This window comes from Entamoeba invadens (genome assembly GCF_000330505.1).
Source record: "Entamoeba invadens IP1 unplaced genomic scaffold scaff_1105074726065, whole genome shotgun sequence".
Taxonomy (NCBI): Eukaryota; Evosea; order Mastigamoebida; family Endamoebidae; genus Entamoeba; species Entamoeba invadens.
This window is the reverse complement of record NW_004440199.1, coordinates 60972-80101: the sequence shown is the minus strand read 5'-3', so window position 1 is coordinate 80101 and position 19130 is coordinate 60972. Positions and strand designations below refer to the sequence as shown.

The following is a 19130-nucleotide window of genomic DNA, read 5'->3' as shown; positions in this document are numbered from 1 at the left end:
GTCTTGTAATAAAAGCTCCTGGAAGTTCAGGAAGAAGTCGAGTTTTTTCCGAGGAAGAGAAAAGAAAAATTATCAACTTCATTGAACTACGGGAAGACGCTAAAGATCCAGCTGGATATCCAGAGTTGCTTTCTTTTGTACTAACAACTTTGGGGAGAGAGGATATTGACCTCAAAATGTTGTACACTTCCGTGAACAAAATGGCCAAATTATCCACCATAAAAGCGGAGCCGATGGAAGAGGAAAGAGTGGAGGTACAAACAACAGAGATTGTTGCGTATTTTGAGTTTCTCTCCAAGTACGCCAATGGCATTCCAGTAAGTTTCATATTCAATTGTGATGAATCAGGATTCCAAAGGTGGGTAGATAAAATGACAAGAACGGTCATTCTTTTAAATAGACCAAGATCTGGTGTTGTCAATGTACCCATTAGACGCGCAGGAAGTCGAACAACATTGATGGCAGCAATTTGTATGGATGGCACAGCACTGAAACCTTTTTTCATTATACCAACAGAAAGTGTTGAGAAGGAGCTTTTAGAATTGGGTTTGACAAACAATAAAGCGTGCCTGAAGTACACAAAAAAGCGTTCATGACAAATCAATTATTTGAAGAGTGGATCCGAAGTGTTTTTATTCCCGAATTGCTTGAAAAAAGAAGAAAACATGGTTATAGCGGTATGTCAATTCTTGTAATGGATGGTTACGGTTCTCATCTTGGAGTAGGCGCTGTAGAAATGTTGACAGAGAATAACGTCAAAATAATACTACTCCCCCCACACTCATCTCATTTGTTGCAAATGTGTGATGTGGGGATATTTGGAAATCAGAAACGGGCATGTACAACTGATAAATCGTTGATGAATGACACATACGGTCACCTTTCCTATATATCTGTACAAATTATGTCGATTGTCAACTCGTGGGAAAGAGTGACCACATCAAAGAATGTGGTGTCTTCCTTTATTGCATGCGGGTTAGTACCGAGACTACTTCAAAACTTGAGTACAGTATGTGAAGTGGTGCCATCTTCATGCACGAAGCTGAATTGCTTTTTCGAGCAGCAAGAAATTGACAGATGTATGAATGAGATGTCAAATGAAGAAGGCGATAATATCGACAATGTCAAAAAGGAAATATACAAAACTTTAAGAAAAAACGCAAGAGATTGTGCCAACTCGCAATTAGAAACCAAGTGTGGAATGATTTTGTTTAAAAGGAAAAGAGTTAAATTGCTCCAGTTCAACAAAACAATTGTTTACGAGTGATATTTTGTTTGCTCTTTAGTTTGAAAAATCAACGAGTAAAAGATAATTAAAAACTCTTTTTTTATAATTTTATGATGATTATTCAAAGTAGTTTTTCGTTAGTTAAAATGTGTTAATTTATTTTATATGTTAATTATTGTATATGGTAGTATAGTTTTATAGTTAAATAATTACACATAATATAATCTATATTATTATAACTTTAAAACTATACTTATAATTAACCTAAAAAAAACTCTAAGGGTTTAACTGATTCTTCAGATAAAAAATACAAGGTCTGTTTAATATCGAATCAACCATTGACTTACGTTATAGGAATTGCGCTCTTCAGGTATATACATTTCTTCAATATTCGTTGCAACTATGGTGCTAGAGGTTTGTTTTATGCACATTAACATCCAAATGTTTATTTTTTCATTTTGTGTGTTTGAAACATTCAGTTTAACTAACATTCAGTTCGTCTAACTTATTATGACATGCATGTTAATTCTACTAAAAGTGTTTGAAGTGACTACACACACTTGACTGACCCATTTCTTATGTGCGTCATTTTAAAGGGGTTTTTGGATTGCTCTTCTGAAAAGAAGGAAAAGAGAACTAAATAAGTTAATGATTATTTTCTAAGTTTTTGTAATGTTTCGAAAAAAAAATAATTTAAAATAAAAACAAAATTAAAAACATTTTTGTTGTTTTTACAATGACGGTTATTGAATATATCGTAGAATGATTCCACACAAAAGAGAATATTCTAAGCGGGACAACGTTGGCGACTGGGACAACGTTTTACAACTTACTCTAATTGTTTTTCAATCTAATTGTCAATATCATAACTTTGATTATTTTCTGTAATCAAATTTTTTTTCAGTTAACACTTTCACAACCCAAAACTTTTTTTTAAGAAGAAAAATAAGTAAAAAGGAAATTGTCCAAATCATTTTTTATTATTTTTTATTCAAAAACCCCTTTCTAACCAACACCAGCCAATAGTCAGTTTTATTTTACTTAAAATAATTAACAAATGAGAACTCAATTACCTAAGATTGATCAAAAATAATCTTTTGGATGAAATCTCATATCGCTTTATTGTGTTTCAACATTTAATATAAAAACGCTACATCGTCAATCCATTTAATAACAAACAACGTCAAATAGTCGCATTAACAAATATAACGACAATATAAACACCAATATCGTTATAATCAAATGACAATATTCTCTTTATATAAAAACAACCAAATATATCAAACCATCATTAGACCCCATCTTTCTTTTTTAAGCTTTGCTCTTGTTTTACACAAACAAACTCATTCACTTTAAGTGTGACTATAAAATATACAATTCAAATTTAAGTTGATAAAAAAATAAATAAAAAATTTCAAAAATTTGTTTTGTGTATGAAGGCAAAAAAAGGGTTTAGGTAAAAGAAAAAAATAAAAACTTATTATTATTACGTTTCTGTTTTGAACGTGTTAAATTTAAATTTTATTATTAAAATATTATAAATTATACACATTTAAACATTTGTATGCCAAGCTTCAGTCACGTTGATCATTTTGTTAATCGACTTAATTTAATTGGATAAATGAACGATAAATGTTATTTTTTTAAAAAATACACAGACCAATCATTATTTATTTTTTTATATATTAAACTATTAATAAATTATAGTATATATATTATAATATAAAAAGTAAAAAAAATACTATTTTCAAACGATTAATAAATTATCAATATTCTATTGCATTAATTTTTTTGTTTTATAAAGTGATTAAACAGTTATATTCCGCCTGAAACGATCACCAAAATTGCTCATAAGTTTAATGACTTTATTCTAATAATATCTCCTTTTTACAACTCAAAAAAGAGAATTCATGTCACATCCACAGATTGCGCCATTCATCAAATGTTATGACGACCGTCAACCTCCGAAGTTAAGTACCACAATAAAAGGTACTTCTCCAACGATCTCCGTCCAATCCATTTCCTTTGATTATTATCCCAAAGAAGATGGGGAGCTTCGTCGGTGTTGTATCATATGTGAGTATCATGGCATTCGTGTTTGGGATTGTGAGAACTTAGAAAGCTTTACGGAGCTCTTTACATATCCTGTTGAAGACAATGCCATTCCGATGTACGCGGCCTTTTCCAAACATCCGCCTCCCATTCTATTCTTTGTTACTCGTAACAATCAATTAGTATCGGTGACCTTCGACACTACCGGGCCTGTCGCAAGTTCTTTCTTTACTAATCCGTACTCGCAATTTGTTCTCAACAATTCATATTTATTCGCTTTGACTCCCGAAGGTGCTCTTCATATGTATAACATCAACACACTTCCTCCAACATATCTCGCCTCCTTCCAATCTACTCTTTATCTCATCAACTCTCGCCCTTTGGCGGTCAGCTCCGCTTATATCGCATATCCAACTTACGAAGCACCACTCACTTACAACGTCCCACCACAGAGTTTGGGCTCCATCGCTACAGAAAAGCTCACGACGGGAGTCTCCTGGTTGACTGACAATTTGCAGAAGGCGGTGTATGGGACAAAAAGCGAGAAACCGGACGAGGAGGAAGCTAAAAAGGAATTTGTCATCGTCGGCGACTTCCGCGCAGCGCCCGCGACTAAAACAATTCAACGGATCTGCCACTTCTGCGCGACAACGTCGAGGATCCGCGCAATGGCGTTTGACCACAAAGGCGAGTTATTGATCACGTGCGACGACAAGGGGTACCTCTTCAACGTCTATCGGATCAATCCAAGTGGTGGGGAGGACCACTTATTTGTGTTAAATCGTGGTACGACAAAAGGGGTGATCACACATATTGAGACGTCAATTGACAGTTCTATTGTAGTGATATCGTCGACTAAAACGTCGCATATCTTTAAAATTGACATGGACGTGGTGAATAGTCGAAACAAAAAGATTAGCGCGAGTGGAGAGAGTGAGGTGCGTTGGTTGAATATCATAAAGAAGATCTCTGTCGACAACGAAGAAGGTTCGATTTGCGTCTGTTTTGATGGGACGACACTTGCGCAGGGGATTAACTGTCGGAGTGTCATATATAAGATGGGGAAGGAGCTGAGTATTTCTGGGCAAGTAGAATTGAACTTTCCGAGCGAAAGTCAATATTTGAATAAGTCGCTGTTTGAGTTGGCGACGATCATAGGGGAGGAGGACATTTATAAGAACTGCGAGAGCAGAGTCGTCACATTTGACGAGACGAAGGTCAAAAGGCTGACGAAAGAAACAAATAAATTTGCGATAGGGAAGGTGGCGATTGCGAAACAAAAGGCACTTCTTGAGAAGACGATGAGCGGATGGCTTAATGCCACTACAAATGTGTTTGACATTGATTACACAGTTAAACAGGATCACGAGGAGATAGTTAGTGACTGCGAAGATGGCGAGATAAAGAATGACAAGAAAGAAGAAGAGAAAAGTGAAGAGGAAGAAGAGAATCCATATGCAGTGAAAATTGAAAGTGGCAAAGATGAGAGCAAAGTCGACGAACATAAAGAAGAAGAGAAGATTGGAAGTGCACTAGAAGACGGGGAGGAGAATATTGTAGTGTGAGTGACTTGTCACACATTGAGTTAGTATTTCACATTTTAATTTCAAAGTTAAACAATTGTCGAGTGGTAGACATATAATTTAATATATAGTTTCATAGCATTCTTTTAAATAAGAAAACGTCTTATTTCTCATTCATAAGGGTTTCTATTTATAGACTTTAACTGGAAACCATTTCAGTATGTCATCGGAAGATCAAGAGAAAGAAGTTTCATCGAGTGAATCGAGTGAATCAACCGATTCGAAAGAAGAGAAGAGTGCTGAGAGTACTACTAGTACTGAGAGTAGTGAAAGTAGTGAAGAAATTAAAGAAACCAACGACACACCAACACAACTTACCACAGAAGAAAAGCTACAACCAACAACTTCCACTCAAAAGTCATTACAAGAGGACGATACAAAGAATCAAAAGAAACAAAACCCTACCTCGACTCAAGAAGACCCCGCATACAAATATATATATAATGTCTTTGTCACTCGTTTACCTAAAGAAATCACACACGACACCTTCTTGGAATTTTTTAAAGAATACAACCCAACGTCTTGTCGTCTTCCCTTAGACGCTTCACACCAATCAAAAGGGTTTGGCTTCTTAGAATTTGCAACGGAGGCGGACAAAAACCGGATGTTAGCCAACAAAGATCGGATGAAGAAGTTCCGTGGACATAAGATTTTAATTCAAGAATCCGAAACAAAGAAGTTATTCATTAATAAGAAATGTTTCATCTGTGGGGAAGTCCACGACTCAGCTAATTGCCCACATAAAAACGATCAAAACTTCTCAAAACAAGACCGTCCCTGTTTTAAATGTGGGTGGCCCGGTCATATCAGTAAAGACTGTCCGTACTAATGGACCAAAGATACACGAGATTTTGATTGATTATTTTATCGGATTGAATTTTCACTTGCATTTTTTTGGTGCAAAAAATAAGGAAGAATATAATTTGCGAATTTGAAGCTACCGTTATAAACATGTAAATTAACGAGTTTATTTTTTACTATTGCCATCTAATTACTGTTATCTTTTTATTATTCTTTTATAGTTAAAAACTATAAATTTATACTTAAAAAAGTCGTTAATTGAATAGCACGTTAATTACGAATTACTCGTTAAATATTTTACCAATGAAAACTTGAAGGAACAATAACTAGAAAAGTTAGTCATGATAACAACATTTTCGATATACAACAGTAAAGGTTCCCGTCTTTATTATACGCAAGTAGGACCGATGAAGTCCGAGACGAAGGAAGTGATAGAAATTTTTATAACAGAAGTAGTGTTGTCCAATGCGAAACCTACGAATGTGCTTCATTACAAGAGGAGTCTATGTTACCATCTATTGAGGAATGGATGTTATTTTGTCCTCACAACAAAGGACTCTCTGAATTCATCAGTGTTGATCCTCACGACGATAGTCGACTTTATACAACAATTCATCACGATTAACGAAAGTAATGTCTTGGCGAATGTCACACTGATCGACTCAATTCTTTACGAATCGATTGGAAATGGCGTGTTACACTCATACGACCAATTTGACGTCTTGAGGACTTCTCCCCTCCCTAGCACTTTGGAGACGGAGATCGAAATGGTCGACTTTGAACGTGGAACTCAACAGAGGAGGGCTTGCGATAAAATAACAGACAATTACTTTTGTCGCAAAGGAAGCGATTTTGACTTTTTGGATGATGCGATGGACCACCCTGTCGCAAAGACCCCACCGATGGAGACCGCAAATTTCATTGCATATGAGAAAGTCGACCGATTTAACGTGTTGCCGGCACAGCACAAACGCATTCAAGTTGACAAATTGTATGTCGAGCACTTTGAGGAGATCAATGTGACATTTCGACCCGATGGCGATGTGAAAGATGTGAAGCTTCGAGGATCTCTTCGCATGAAATTATACACAGAAGGCATTCAAAGTCTTCAATTGATCACCGACACGACTCTTCAGAAGGTTCATATCAATCCGTTGTTTGAAGGAGAAGTCCAAAATGGGGTTTTAACATGGAACAACCCACATGGGTGTGTTCCCGTGTTCTCATATGAGACCGACGTCAAAACGTTTCCAGTTGTGTTAACAGGAACCATTGCGACAGAACACAACAAATTGATAATGAATGTCTCATACAACGCAATAGGAGGGACGTACGTCCACGCGTTTTGTTTCACATGTCCCGATGACGTCGATGTGATTAAAACCGTAGAAAATTACACCGTGATCGGAAGAACAGTCTTTGTGTTACTTGGCAAAAATGCTACTCAAAAGTGTTTGTTTGTCGTATTCAATCACCCCATCACACTCAATTCCTAGTGAACGAACACTTCGCTATAGAACTCCTCTTCAAAGAAAGAAATGCAGTAAAGTGCGATGTCCCTTTCGGTTGGATAACCTTCGAGACTAACTTCTCGGCAAGTGCTTTGAACTTCACTAACATCACTCAGAAAGGCCAGAAAGTCCTTCAAGTCGACACTTCAGTGCAGACGAGGAGTGGCGACTATGTCCTGTTGTTTGACTGATTAGTGAGTGTTCTTGTCAGTACTATCTTTTCTAATATTTATATTATAATTATACTATAAGTGTAGCATACTACCAATTTGAGTATTTCAGAATAATATTATACCATTTTTACTATAAATGTATTATACAAAAAAGTGTCCAATTCTAAACTATAATACTATTCTATAGTATAATGTTATTATAACAATACTAATAGTCTATTACTATACTGTTACTATAATTTTACGATATATGTATTATACGAGAGATGTCGCATGAGAACCAGAAAAAGAGATAATATGTCCCGACAACGTGAACCACATGATGAGGAACTTGATGTGAACGACGACGCGATGAATGTAGAGAATGAAGAACGGATAGGGTCACTCACGGACTCTATTTCAAGGCTGAAAGTGTCTGCGAATTATTTAAATGATACCGTGATTGATGATGGGAGGAGGATCAGTTCAATGGTTTGGTATTACTTACTCACTTAACAATGCATTTCAAATAGTTCCGCGACATCTTTTCAAGTGCAAGACATTCACAAGAAGGAAAGTCAAATGGATTCGATGTTTGAATATTTGGGAGCAACGCGAGAGCGATTAAAGCGTCTCTTTGGGGAAGTTGGGATGGGGCATCTTCTTGTGTTAGCTGTTGGTGCAATCGTCATATTTATTGTGATCTATATCATTGCCTTCAAACTCTAATTAAGACCACAATACCGTGTTATATGTTGTATTCTCTTCTTGATTTGTATTACTATAATGAACTACTAAACTACACCACAGTATTATATTAAAACTCCGAGTCGTCGTTATACATTTTAGTGATGTTAATCGCGACATTTCGTAACTTCGTCGACTCGCTTTGTGTCTGTTTGTCAATATTAAAATACTTATAATATATTTATAATAATATATTAATTACAAGTATATTATACTAATATGAATAAAAGAACTATAATAATCTATACATCGTAGAATACAAACAGTAAACATCACAATGGTATCAGTAAGACTATTCCCATCCAAAAAGTCTTGTACCGACACGCCACTTTGTTGATAATCAACACATATCCTTCTCACTATCAACATCACCTTCACTACCATCCGGACATCAGTCACATCCATTATCCTTTTAAGAGCATCTATAAACATTTGATTGTTGTAAAATGGTCGTATTCGTTCAATAGAACATAAGTCAAAGTAATTGACCCAGAACCTCATCGCCTCTCCAACAGTCGCCAGACTTCTTATTTGCTTTGCGACAACTTCATTTGCAATTTCGGCGATCCCAAGACGGGAGACTCTCTCGCACAAATTGAACGACACCTCCCTGTTGTTGTCCACAATGAAATTCTCGAAGAAGAACAACCCATTCTTACACATCATGTCGTCGTTCGTTCTCACAAGCGACGCAATTGTTTCGACAATATTCGTCTCGAGTATTTTATTCATCAACGTCGTGCTGTTCGACATCAAACTGTTCGACAGAATTACCGCAACAGTCGCCAGATTTTTATCGAATACGTCTTTTGGAACTAAAACAAACTTCTCCCAAATCCCCATCGCATTGGTGCTCATCACAGAGTCAACTTGAGGGTCTTTGTTACACGAAAAGTTCCTCAGCGCTATCAACGAATTGGTTATAAGGAGTTCCGACTTGGAAGCGATTGCTTCGACACACACCGCAACCGCCGTCTTCGCGATGTCCATTCCAACAAATGGTTTTGCCATGAGTAAATTGGTGAAGACAAGTGCTGCGTTGATTTGGACTTGTTCGACAGAGCAGTGGAGTAACTGGAAGAGCTCTGCGGAGTACTCGTTGTAGAGTTGGGTACTCATCTTCCCTCCGTCGTTCACGAAGTTGCTGATAATAATCAACGAGGAGCACACGTAGAGGATGTTCTGCCCGCGGAGGTATTCGTGGAAGAAGGAGAGTGGCAAGATGTTGAATAACTCGTAACTGAATTTTTGGTCTTGATATTGCCAGAGGGAGATCACTGAAAACGCTTTAGAGACAATAGCAGGGACGTCTTGAAATAACGTAAAGAGGCGGATGAGTTGTGTGGATATCGGTTGAGGAGGGGACGTTTCGAGGAGTGTCAGTGCCTCTAAAACGTTGTTTGGATTCATCGGATTTTCTAAAGTTCTGATCACAAAGGTTAGTTGGGAATGAGTCAATTTCTTTTGTTTGGTAGAGTGAATGTAAAGGTCATCTCCTTGAGAGGAAGAATTGGTGAGTTGTGTGGATTCAATATTCCGCTTCTTTATAATAAGTTCTTCACGGCGTTTATTGCGAAGTACTTGATTGTCTTTTTGGTGTGATTTGATGATGTCGGAACTAGCGCGTAGATGTGACATTTAATTTATTGAGTTGTTTATTATTTAATATATAATTATGGAATTATAATTTATTATAATTAAAAAATACTATATATTATTTATTATGATAATTTTATTGTATTTTTTTGGAAAAATGTATTTTTTATAAAATTTGGAAAAAAACTGGGGTTTTTATTTTTGGTTTTAATTATATTGTATAGTTTTATATTATAAATATATTTGGTTTAGTTATTAGTAATTTTATTATAATAAGTATATTAACAAAAAAACTAATATAAATAACATTTTTAGATAAACTATAACATTTAAATTAAAAACTATAATTCCATTATACGTTAATTATTGATATGAATTAAATTGTTAATTATAAATTATGTTTTTACACTTATTTATAGTATACTTAATAGATTGTTATACTATTATATTGCTCTAGTCTATTAACTTAAACAAATCATATTTGAAACCATTTGAAAACTTTTTCCTTTTAAAATTAACAAAACAAATCATTCAATGTCTCGAGAGATTCTTATTGAGATTTCCGACCCAACAGTTCCACCAGCCGGTCTTGCGATATTTAAAACGACGTGTATAGACATTGGTGCGACGTACAGTTCATTCAAGGAGTTCAAGAAGTTTTTACCGGTCTTGTTTTCGATCTTCTGGTTCATATGTTGTGGGTATTGGAATAGTGTGTTTCAAGTCTTTGCGCAAGAGCGATACACAAAATGGCTTTCGATGAATCCGGACATTCCGCGTGACTTAATTCTTCCAGACTTTTTTTTCAAAATTCTTCCGCATCTCAAACAATCGTGGATCTGTGACGTATACATTGGTTCGTATATTGTCTTTTCGAATTTCAGATTTCTCTTTTCAAAGTATCGCTCGTGCATAGTGAAGCGCTACTTCTTATTGAATGGCGTTCTTTTCTTGATGCGATCGTTCTCGATATTCTTCACGATTATGCCGGACCCTTCACTCTCTCAAAGTGACATCAAATACAACCCATTCATTGAAGGATTTTACTTGATGTTTGGGATCCATAAGACTACTTATGACTGTATGTTCTCGGGACACACGGCTTCTATCATGTTATGTACACTTATGTGGCATCATTACGCTGGTGTTGTGCCAATTCTCGATGTGGATGTATGTGGAAAGTGTCGGAAAATGGTTTCTAAGACGGGGTATCCACTCGGGGTATCACTCACTTCACTGTTCGCCTGGGTGTACTTTCTGTTCGGCGTGTTGCTCTTTTGTATGACACATTTGCACTACTTTGTTGATATATACATTGGTGGCGTCGTCACCTTTTTGCTTTTCAAAATGTATAACAATTATGTAACAACTATGTACACAAGAGATAACGCTTTTAACTCTTTCTTGAGATGGTTTGAACAGGGGGCATTCGACGTGACAGATGTTGTTGGAGAACAACTCGACGATGAATTAATTTGATCCTTTTTTTATTCCTATTTTTCATATTTACCAATTTATGTATTATAATGTATTATATAATTTATTATAATATGTAATACAATTTAATAATTATACTGTTTGATAAATAAAAGTATATATTTTTTTTATTTGTTTGTCAAAAGGATAAAAAAAAATTATCATAAAACATACAATAAATAAATATATTTTCAAATTGAAATGCTTTAACAATTTCGAAAATGAAATTATATTTAATTGTAACAGACAATGTAGTACAAGAGTGATATAATCATTTTTAAAATATATTCGTAATAATAATTGTGTTTTATCGCAATATTAATTCGTCGTTTTTAATATTACAGATAAATATAGTATCTTTATAAATCACACTTTAAGTTTGATCCTTTCTTACATTATCTATATGGCAAATAACATCATTGTCAAAACAATACTATCTTTCCGTTTATTACTTTATAAAATGTTATTTGTTAATTTGTTTTAGTTAGCGCTTATTTTTTTGTAAATTAAAAGAAAATAATTTAAACATTTAATTATTTTTCCATGTGACAATTGACTCGTGGCCTTTAACCATTAAAATTATAATCAGGAGAAACCCAAACGATTATTAAGATTTTTGAAACGTTTGAATATGTTTCAATTTCAAATGTTTTTTTTTGAACATGTAGATTCAAAATATAATTATCAATTGTTAATAAATATTTTTTGTGTTATTAAAATTTAATTGTTTGTTTAATTAATTTTGTGATTTTTTATCAATTATTATTACAAAATACATGTTTTTTATTCAAAAATGAGTATCGGCCAGAAAAACATAATCCAAATTTTAAAATCTTTTCAAAAAATATTTTAATTATTGTGCGTTAAACAGAACAATAAAAATTTGACCATTTATTTGTATTTTTGTTAAGACACAATAATACGTTTCATTGTGTAAGTGTATTTACTTGAAATTTATTATTTTTTTAATTATTATTATAAAAATATTAAAAATTAAATTTTTGTTTTCAAAATATTAAATAATTAAAACACACTCTTATATGATATAGATTTTTTACAATAGTACGATTTTTAAACATGTGTTTCTTCGTTTTCTTTTAAATAATTAAAAAAAGAAAAAATCGCAAACACTATTCAAAAAATTTTAAATTTTTCATTTAAATTAAATAACGTACAAATTTACATTTGAAGTTTTGTTATCTTTGTTAACTACATTTTTCATTAATTATATCTTTAATACCCTTTTTAAATATTACGATGAAAACAACAAACATAAATCATTGTTTTGAAAGCAAACAGGATTTATATGATATAATAACACATTCATTATAATAAAGACCAAAAATTATTTTGGATTCGATTGCTTGAAATGGTGTAATACGTTATTAACATTATATAAACAAATACATTTTTTATGCGATAAAAATTTTAATACATAAAAATAATAAAAAATAAAAATTACATCATAACTTGATTTTTTTCAAATAATGTAATTAAATGTTTACAATTGAAACATGTTATTTTAAAACACAAATACAAATGTAAACAAAAAGTTGAGTTATTTTTGTTATAATAAAACGTGTTTAAAAAACAACTTATTCGTATTTATACGTTAAAAAACAAGCACAAATTATGTAATCCGAAATTAGATGGATTTTTCGGGGTTTTTGAAAAGATTTTACATTCGTATTTTTTTACTTTTTTAATTAGTTTGAAAAATTATTTTTAAATCTTAAATCATAACAGAGTTTAAAAGTGTATTTGGTCACTATTTTGTAAAATGAGTTTGTTTACTTGAATTTGGGTTTAAAAGTTTTAAACTAAAAATATAAATTTATAAATTTATTAATATAATATAAAGTATAGTCCTTTATATTTTAAGTAAATAAAGTTTGCAACAAAATAAACTTCAAGTTATTAATTATTTTTTACAACAAAAAAATTATAATCACCACAAAAATAAACATTTTTAAAATGCTGAAATGAAACAATATTTTTGTTATAAAATAACATTAATCATGTCATTTAAAAAGTTGGTTTCAATTTCAATAAAAGGATGAATTACATAAGTTATTTTACTTGTTATAACTATATTACTGTTTTTTTATTGAAATTTACTCACTAACTTTTTTATAATAATTTAATTATTTTAACTATGTCACAGAATTTGGTCAATCTTTATTATTAAATAATGATGACATCTGTTAGATTTTAGTTGGTTATAATATTTGAATAATCGAAGGTATCATTAAGAAAAAAACAACATTATTATAAAAAAAATATTTCTGCACATTTTATAAAAGTATGTATACTACTATTGAGAATCAATTATATTTATCTTGTATATAATAATACCTTTGTTTAGAAACAAATATACATAAACTTTAAATTGTTAACTTGGAATATTACATATTTTTGGACATTCCAATTCGATTTTTAAAACAACTTAAAAAATCTGAAACACATCAAATATCAATTTTGGTATTAAAAAATTGTTTTATTTTTCGTGCTCCTTATTTAATCTTTCTTATTTTATTTATTAAACATATTTAATTACAAATAAAAAGCCTATTTATTGTCATATTATTGATTCTTGAATTGTGTTGTCGCTGAAAATTTAATCAATAAAATAAAAAAAGACAATTCAAATAAATTTCAATTTTTTCATTTCAACATTATTTTTATCACAATTTCTAAATGTTTAAGAGAAAGTACAACAAAATCGTAAAGTTATGTAACACATTCACAAGTTATATAACTTGAGCGTTTTTTGTAACCATCAATTAAACAATGTAACAGGTTTGTTTCCTAATATCCCAATTTTATACATCCATTTTTGTCTTATTTTTTACATTTTTTTAAATTCGAGAATAAAATCATATTTATTTTGTTTCAAAACTATGTTTGAATTCTCAAAACAATAAACACAAACAACCAATGAAAATAAACACATTTAGACAATAATTAACTCAGCGAATAAATAAATATATTTAAACATCATAAAAACTCATTTTCAATGACGGTTGACAATTTTAAGTTTATTCACAGAGACAATGTTCAAACATTCTTGAACCGGTGTTGTCAAAAAAACAGACAAACGGGGTCAAAACTTTTTTGTTTTTTTTATAAACAAACTTTTATTAAACATGTTGTTTTTAAAATATTTTTTTTTAAATTGTTTGTCTGATTAATTACAAAACAAGTTTGTTTGACAAACATAAAGTTTTATAACCAACAAACACAAGCAATAAAACTATTCGAAATGGAAAGTTCTTAAAAATAATTGAACAACTTAAAATTTGGCTTTTGCAAACAATTTATTTTAAATACAAAAATTATTTATTATCTTTTTTATAATTATTTTTTTTACTAAATAAATACACTTCTTAATTATATTAAAACTATATTTTTATTCATAATAATAATCAAATAAACAATACAGTAACTAAAAAACATTTTGATTATTATATAAAACCATTTACCTAGATTGGTTTTAAACCCCGTTCTTTATAAAAATAAAAACTCGAAACACACACTATCTAACCAATTTTATATTTTCCCATTCTTGTCTATTTATTATCAAAACATCTAAAATGATAGTTTTTTTATATTTACTATAATATTAAACCTGCTTGACCTTAATTTTCAATTATAATTTTTGTTTTCAAGTTATCTATAATCTAAAATTTAATACAAAAACCAATCGCGAAAGTGTTTAGTTTTATTTGGAATCATTCCAAACTTGAAGAAATGTACTTTGAAAGGGAGACTCGAGAAGAAAAAACCATTAACTCATACAAAAAATAAATGTTTATATTAGAATGAAACAATAAATACAAACTTGTTTAAAAAACTATAAGTGACATTTTCTGGAGATTGTCATGCTTGGGATGTAAAGAAAAAACAAATGTCACCAGTCCAATTCAGGAGTAGTAACGACGAAAAATATGGCAAAACATTTGGAGATATCACGTAACATAGAAACCCTTCATGTGACATCATCATTAACAAATAATAGAGGTGTTCGAGATCCTTTTGTTATCCACAGAAATATCGACAAAGTGATATTCTTTTTATTGACTCACTCCTTTGTACTTATTTCATTGGTGGAATGGGATGTTTTTATTACTCGAACAGGCGTGTTCCGGGTATAAAACATTATGTAGATAAACCATGATTGATGAACGTCTCCCCAAATTGAAGATTGTATATACAAATTAGTAAAAAATGAATCCACCAAAATTGATGGAAGGATGTGTGGAATCATCGATGGGTGGTCTTCCAGAAACCAAGATTCGTTTTTTGGTTTTACGCTGCACTATTCTTATGGAACTGTTGTAAGAAAATTTAAGTTAGAGTTGATGCCATTCCCTGAAGTATATTCCAGTTAAAATATTGCCATTTTTATCAAACAAACAGTCGAAAATGGGGATTAAAAAGGGTTGGAAAGTTCGTTATAATATCCGACAACGCAAACAATATCAAAGAAGATATAAATGAAGCGAAAAACACACTTTGGGTGTTTTTACCACAAATTGGATTTGATATAAAAATGTGATTGCTGAAAATATTTTAATAGCAATTTTTTAAAGAAAACGAAACAAATAGTTTCTAAAATCAAAAATTCGAGAGTCCATTGTCTTTTATTGGCTAAATTTCAAACTAACAATAAGGTGTTTCTGTTAAAAATTGTTAAATGATATTGAAACTACATTGTTTAGCTTGTAAATAAGTGATGCTTTGTAGTGTACGAGACAACATTGAAGAAATCAATGAAATGATGAAGGAAAACTCTAATAAAATGGATGTATATGATTGTATTTATTTTATTATTAATATTATTAAAAATAATATTATTATTTAAAATAAAAAAAATGTTTTTTGTTCCTTTTGGATAAAAGTGTGTTTAAAATAACAAAAAATCAACCAAACTTATAAAGAAAAAAATATAAAGCAAAACAAAAAAAACAAACTACAATTTGTGGGAAAGTCACATTAGATAAAACATAATCTAAAAAAATATTTTTTATCTTAAATATAAAAGAGGAAAAAGAAATAATAAAAACATACAAAACGTATCATAGTACAATAAGCACAAGAATTATTAAGTCAAAAAACGGCAATATTTATATCAAGAGCATAGCATTGTGTTAGAAAATACCAAAAAGTAAAATATTTAAATAAAATATGTAAATAGTTAAACATTTAAATAAATGTTAAGAGAAAAGAATTAAAAAGAAAAACAAATGCAAATACAAAATTGTTTTCATATGGATTTACTAATGAAGATGCTAAACAAATTAATATATTCTATTATCGTGATTCGGTTATGAAGGGAGATCATTATTTCTTCGATGTTAATATTCCAATAACTTCATTCTATCTTAAACAGAGAGAATAAATAAATAAAAATGCGATTGAACATTATTTTTATTTTGAATCCATGTTTGATAAACAAAGATTTATTAAAGATAAATAATTATTAATTAAAAAAGATAAAACTTCAATTGAATTAAATGAATTAATAATTTATATCAGAGTTCATAATGTAATTAAACCTTATTCATTAACAGATGTATTACATTTGAAATCCAATTAAAGTAATTATGTAAAACAATCATTAGAAACATTAAAATATATGGATTTTGAATGTCAACCAATAAAAATGAAAATTAAAAAGGATGTAGAAGTTAAAAAATAGTATTAGTATGCGGATTTTGAAGCAAGTACTCAAAATATTCATAAGGCTTCCTATGTATGTTTTACAAATAGAAATAACACGATTATTATCCACGTTGAATTAATTGTCCATAGAAAACAAAAGTGTTAATCAAACCCGATTATTTATATGAAAATCAACTTAATAACAATTCATTATTTCATTTCGATATTATTATTCGAAAATCAAATGTCCATCAAAAACACTAATATAAAAATAAAACCCAATTTAAAGCATTGTTAATTACCAAATAATCACAAGGAATCAATTTCCCGAAGCGAATATCCGGCCACTTGACATAAGAGAGTGAGATAACGTAATATTTTGACCATTGGCCAATATACAATGTATTGTATATAATTGTGAATAAGATTGTGGACAAGAACTTAAGGTTCCATCCATACACAAATAAGCGATCTTTCTCTCTTTCAACAAATTAAATTTGTCTTTTGAAATCATCAAAATATATCATCTTCAATATAATATTTTCCATTCTGAAGAGATTCGTTTGTTTTTCTATTATCAATTCGTGTTTTATTTTATTAATTGTTATTCTCAGAGTGGTTTTCGGCGTTTATTTTCTGGTATCATAAATTCGTATTGCTCAAGTAATTATGTTCCAGATGTTATAATGTTAGTTCCTTGTTTGACTAGTTGCACGATGTGTAAATTGTCGGAAATGTTGGTTCCGACAATTAATAGAATTTTGTATGAATTTATATTTGAGAAATTTAATCTGTTCACATTCACCTTCATATTCAACAATTTCTATTTTCATTTCGCAGTTGCAACATGTAAATACATATCTGGTGCCATTTTGTGCATGATAAGTGTATCCATCAATACTTGGAAGCATATAATATGTATTATTTTTAGAAATTTTACGACTTTTTATTTGAGTAATGTTTGTAAACACTTGATCGTATATTATATTTTTTGGTTTCTATTTTGTGTTGATCTTTTCCAGTAATAAAGTTGTAGTTTTTTTTCTATATTGTAAAGTATTTAATATGATAGGCATTTTGGTTTTGAAGATTAAACGTTCGATGTGTTTACAGTTTTTTTAATAAGAGACTCAATTTTTGTCGTCTAAAACAATTTTTCAGTACAATTGTAATCTGGTTATATATTTGAAGGATTATTTAAATTTTGAATTGACAAACAATGTTGTTGGTTAAACTCTCTGTGACAATTTGAATTATCACTTATATAGTTTGGAGAAATACAGTGTGGATAACAGTGATTGGTAAACAATTGTGTATTGTTAAAATAACCATTTTGTATTAAGTTTGTTGGGTTATAATTATTGTGTTGTGGTTGGTGAATAAAATAGTTTTGTGTTGTAATTTGTTTATCCCCGACTTGACAAAATTATAATACATACAACTTGTTGTGTTGTTGGCGTGTATAATTGGTAACATATTGACAGTGTAATTTAATAAGTTTATAAATATCATTTATTAACAAAAACTCAAACACATACTATATACAATTATATTAATTTATATATTTTATTTGTTGAAAAGTTTAAAAACACGTGATTAATTAATGTCAATATTAAAAAGCCACGAAAAATAATCAAATTACATTGAATAATAAAAATAAAATAAACTGGTTTTCAAAAGTCGGTACTGAGGTGTCCCGATTTTTTGCATTTATTTTGTTTATTATTTTTGGGAATTGTTTTTTGTAATAAATTCGCTTGTTTTTTCCAAGTAAAAAAGAGAAAAACAGTCTTCAAAAAATATTTTTTTACTTGAAGAATTTTTAAGCATTAAAAAATTCCATATAAAATTTGCAATAACGGGATTTTTGTTTTTGAAAAACATGTGAATTGTCCCAAAAGTGCATTTTATTATAAAATGCTGATAAATTTAATGCCAAAAATTTTCAAAGTCGAGTCTTCATTTATAATAATAAAATAAATAACAAGCGCTAAAGTATCGCGTAATATCGATATACTGATGGTGTTGTCACAACAATGACTGAAATATCAAAACACAAAATTATTAATTGTTTGCTCTTATTTATTTTTTTAAACTCGTTATTTCATTTTCTTTTGTTTAAAGAACAAAACCACATGTTTGTTTTTAATTAAAATGAAAAACTAACGAAACTGATATTTAGTTACAAATTGACACAAACAACAACATCCCAATTTATTAACGTGTTTATCGTTGTATGATTTGACCAACAACGTTGAGTTTGTGTTGTGAAGTATCGAGTTGTGGTCAAATCAAATAACGGTATTTATTTTTGGAAAAG

The 19130-nt window shown here is 30.5% G+C and overlaps 6 protein-coding genes across 6 annotated transcripts; 5 read left to right on the top strand and 1 right to left on the bottom strand.

Annotated features, from left to right (window-relative positions):
- Positions 1 to 3138: 3138 nt before the first annotated feature.
- On the top strand, positions 3139 to 4845 carry EIN_335240 (breast carcinoma AMPlified sequence, putative; the record flags this gene model as incomplete). The annotated part of the gene is made up of 1 exon (XM_004255275.1): positions 3139 to 4845. One exon carries the CDS (start codon positions 3139 to 3141, stop codon positions 4843 to 4845), a length of 1707 nt encoding a protein of 568 aa, XP_004255323.1.
- Positions 4846 to 5023: 178 nt separating this feature from the next.
- EIN_335230 (hypothetical protein) lies at positions 5024 to 5692 on the top strand (the record flags this gene model as incomplete). The annotated part of the gene is made up of 1 exon (XM_004255274.1): positions 5024 to 5692. The coding sequence occupies one exon, from the start codon at positions 5024 to 5026 to the stop codon at positions 5690 to 5692; it is 669 nt and encodes a 222-aa protein (XP_004255322.1).
- A 313-nt stretch (positions 5693 to 6005) lies between these two features.
- Positions 6006 to 7366, top strand: EIN_335220 (hypothetical protein; the record flags this gene model as incomplete). The annotated part of the gene is made up of 2 exons (XM_004255273.1): positions 6006 to 7116; positions 7161 to 7366. 2 exons carry the CDS (start codon positions 6006 to 6008, stop codon positions 7364 to 7366), a joined length of 1317 nt encoding a protein of 438 aa, XP_004255321.1.
- A 279-nt stretch (positions 7367 to 7645) lies between these two features.
- EIN_335210 (hypothetical protein) lies at positions 7646 to 8056 on the top strand (the record flags this gene model as incomplete). The annotated part of the gene is made up of 2 exons (XM_004255272.1): positions 7646 to 7819; positions 7901 to 8056. 2 exons carry the CDS (start codon positions 7646 to 7648, stop codon positions 8054 to 8056), a joined length of 330 nt encoding a protein of 109 aa, XP_004255320.1.
- Positions 8057 to 8144: 88 nt separating this feature from the next.
- On the bottom strand, positions 8145 to 9484 carry EIN_335200 (hypothetical protein; the record flags this gene model as incomplete). The annotated part of the gene is made up of 2 exons (XM_004255271.1): positions 8145 to 8222; positions 8339 to 9484. The coding sequence occupies 2 exons, from the start codon at positions 9482 to 9484 to the stop codon at positions 8145 to 8147; spliced, it is 1224 nt and encodes a 407-aa protein (XP_004255319.1).
- Positions 9485 to 10204: 720 nt separating this feature from the next.
- On the top strand, positions 10205 to 11149 carry EIN_335190 (hypothetical protein; the record flags this gene model as incomplete). Its single annotated transcript, XM_004255270.1, has 1 exon — positions 10205 to 11149. One exon carries the CDS (start codon positions 10205 to 10207, stop codon positions 11147 to 11149), a length of 945 nt encoding a protein of 314 aa, XP_004255318.1.
- Positions 11150 to 19130: the final 7981 nt, after the last annotated feature.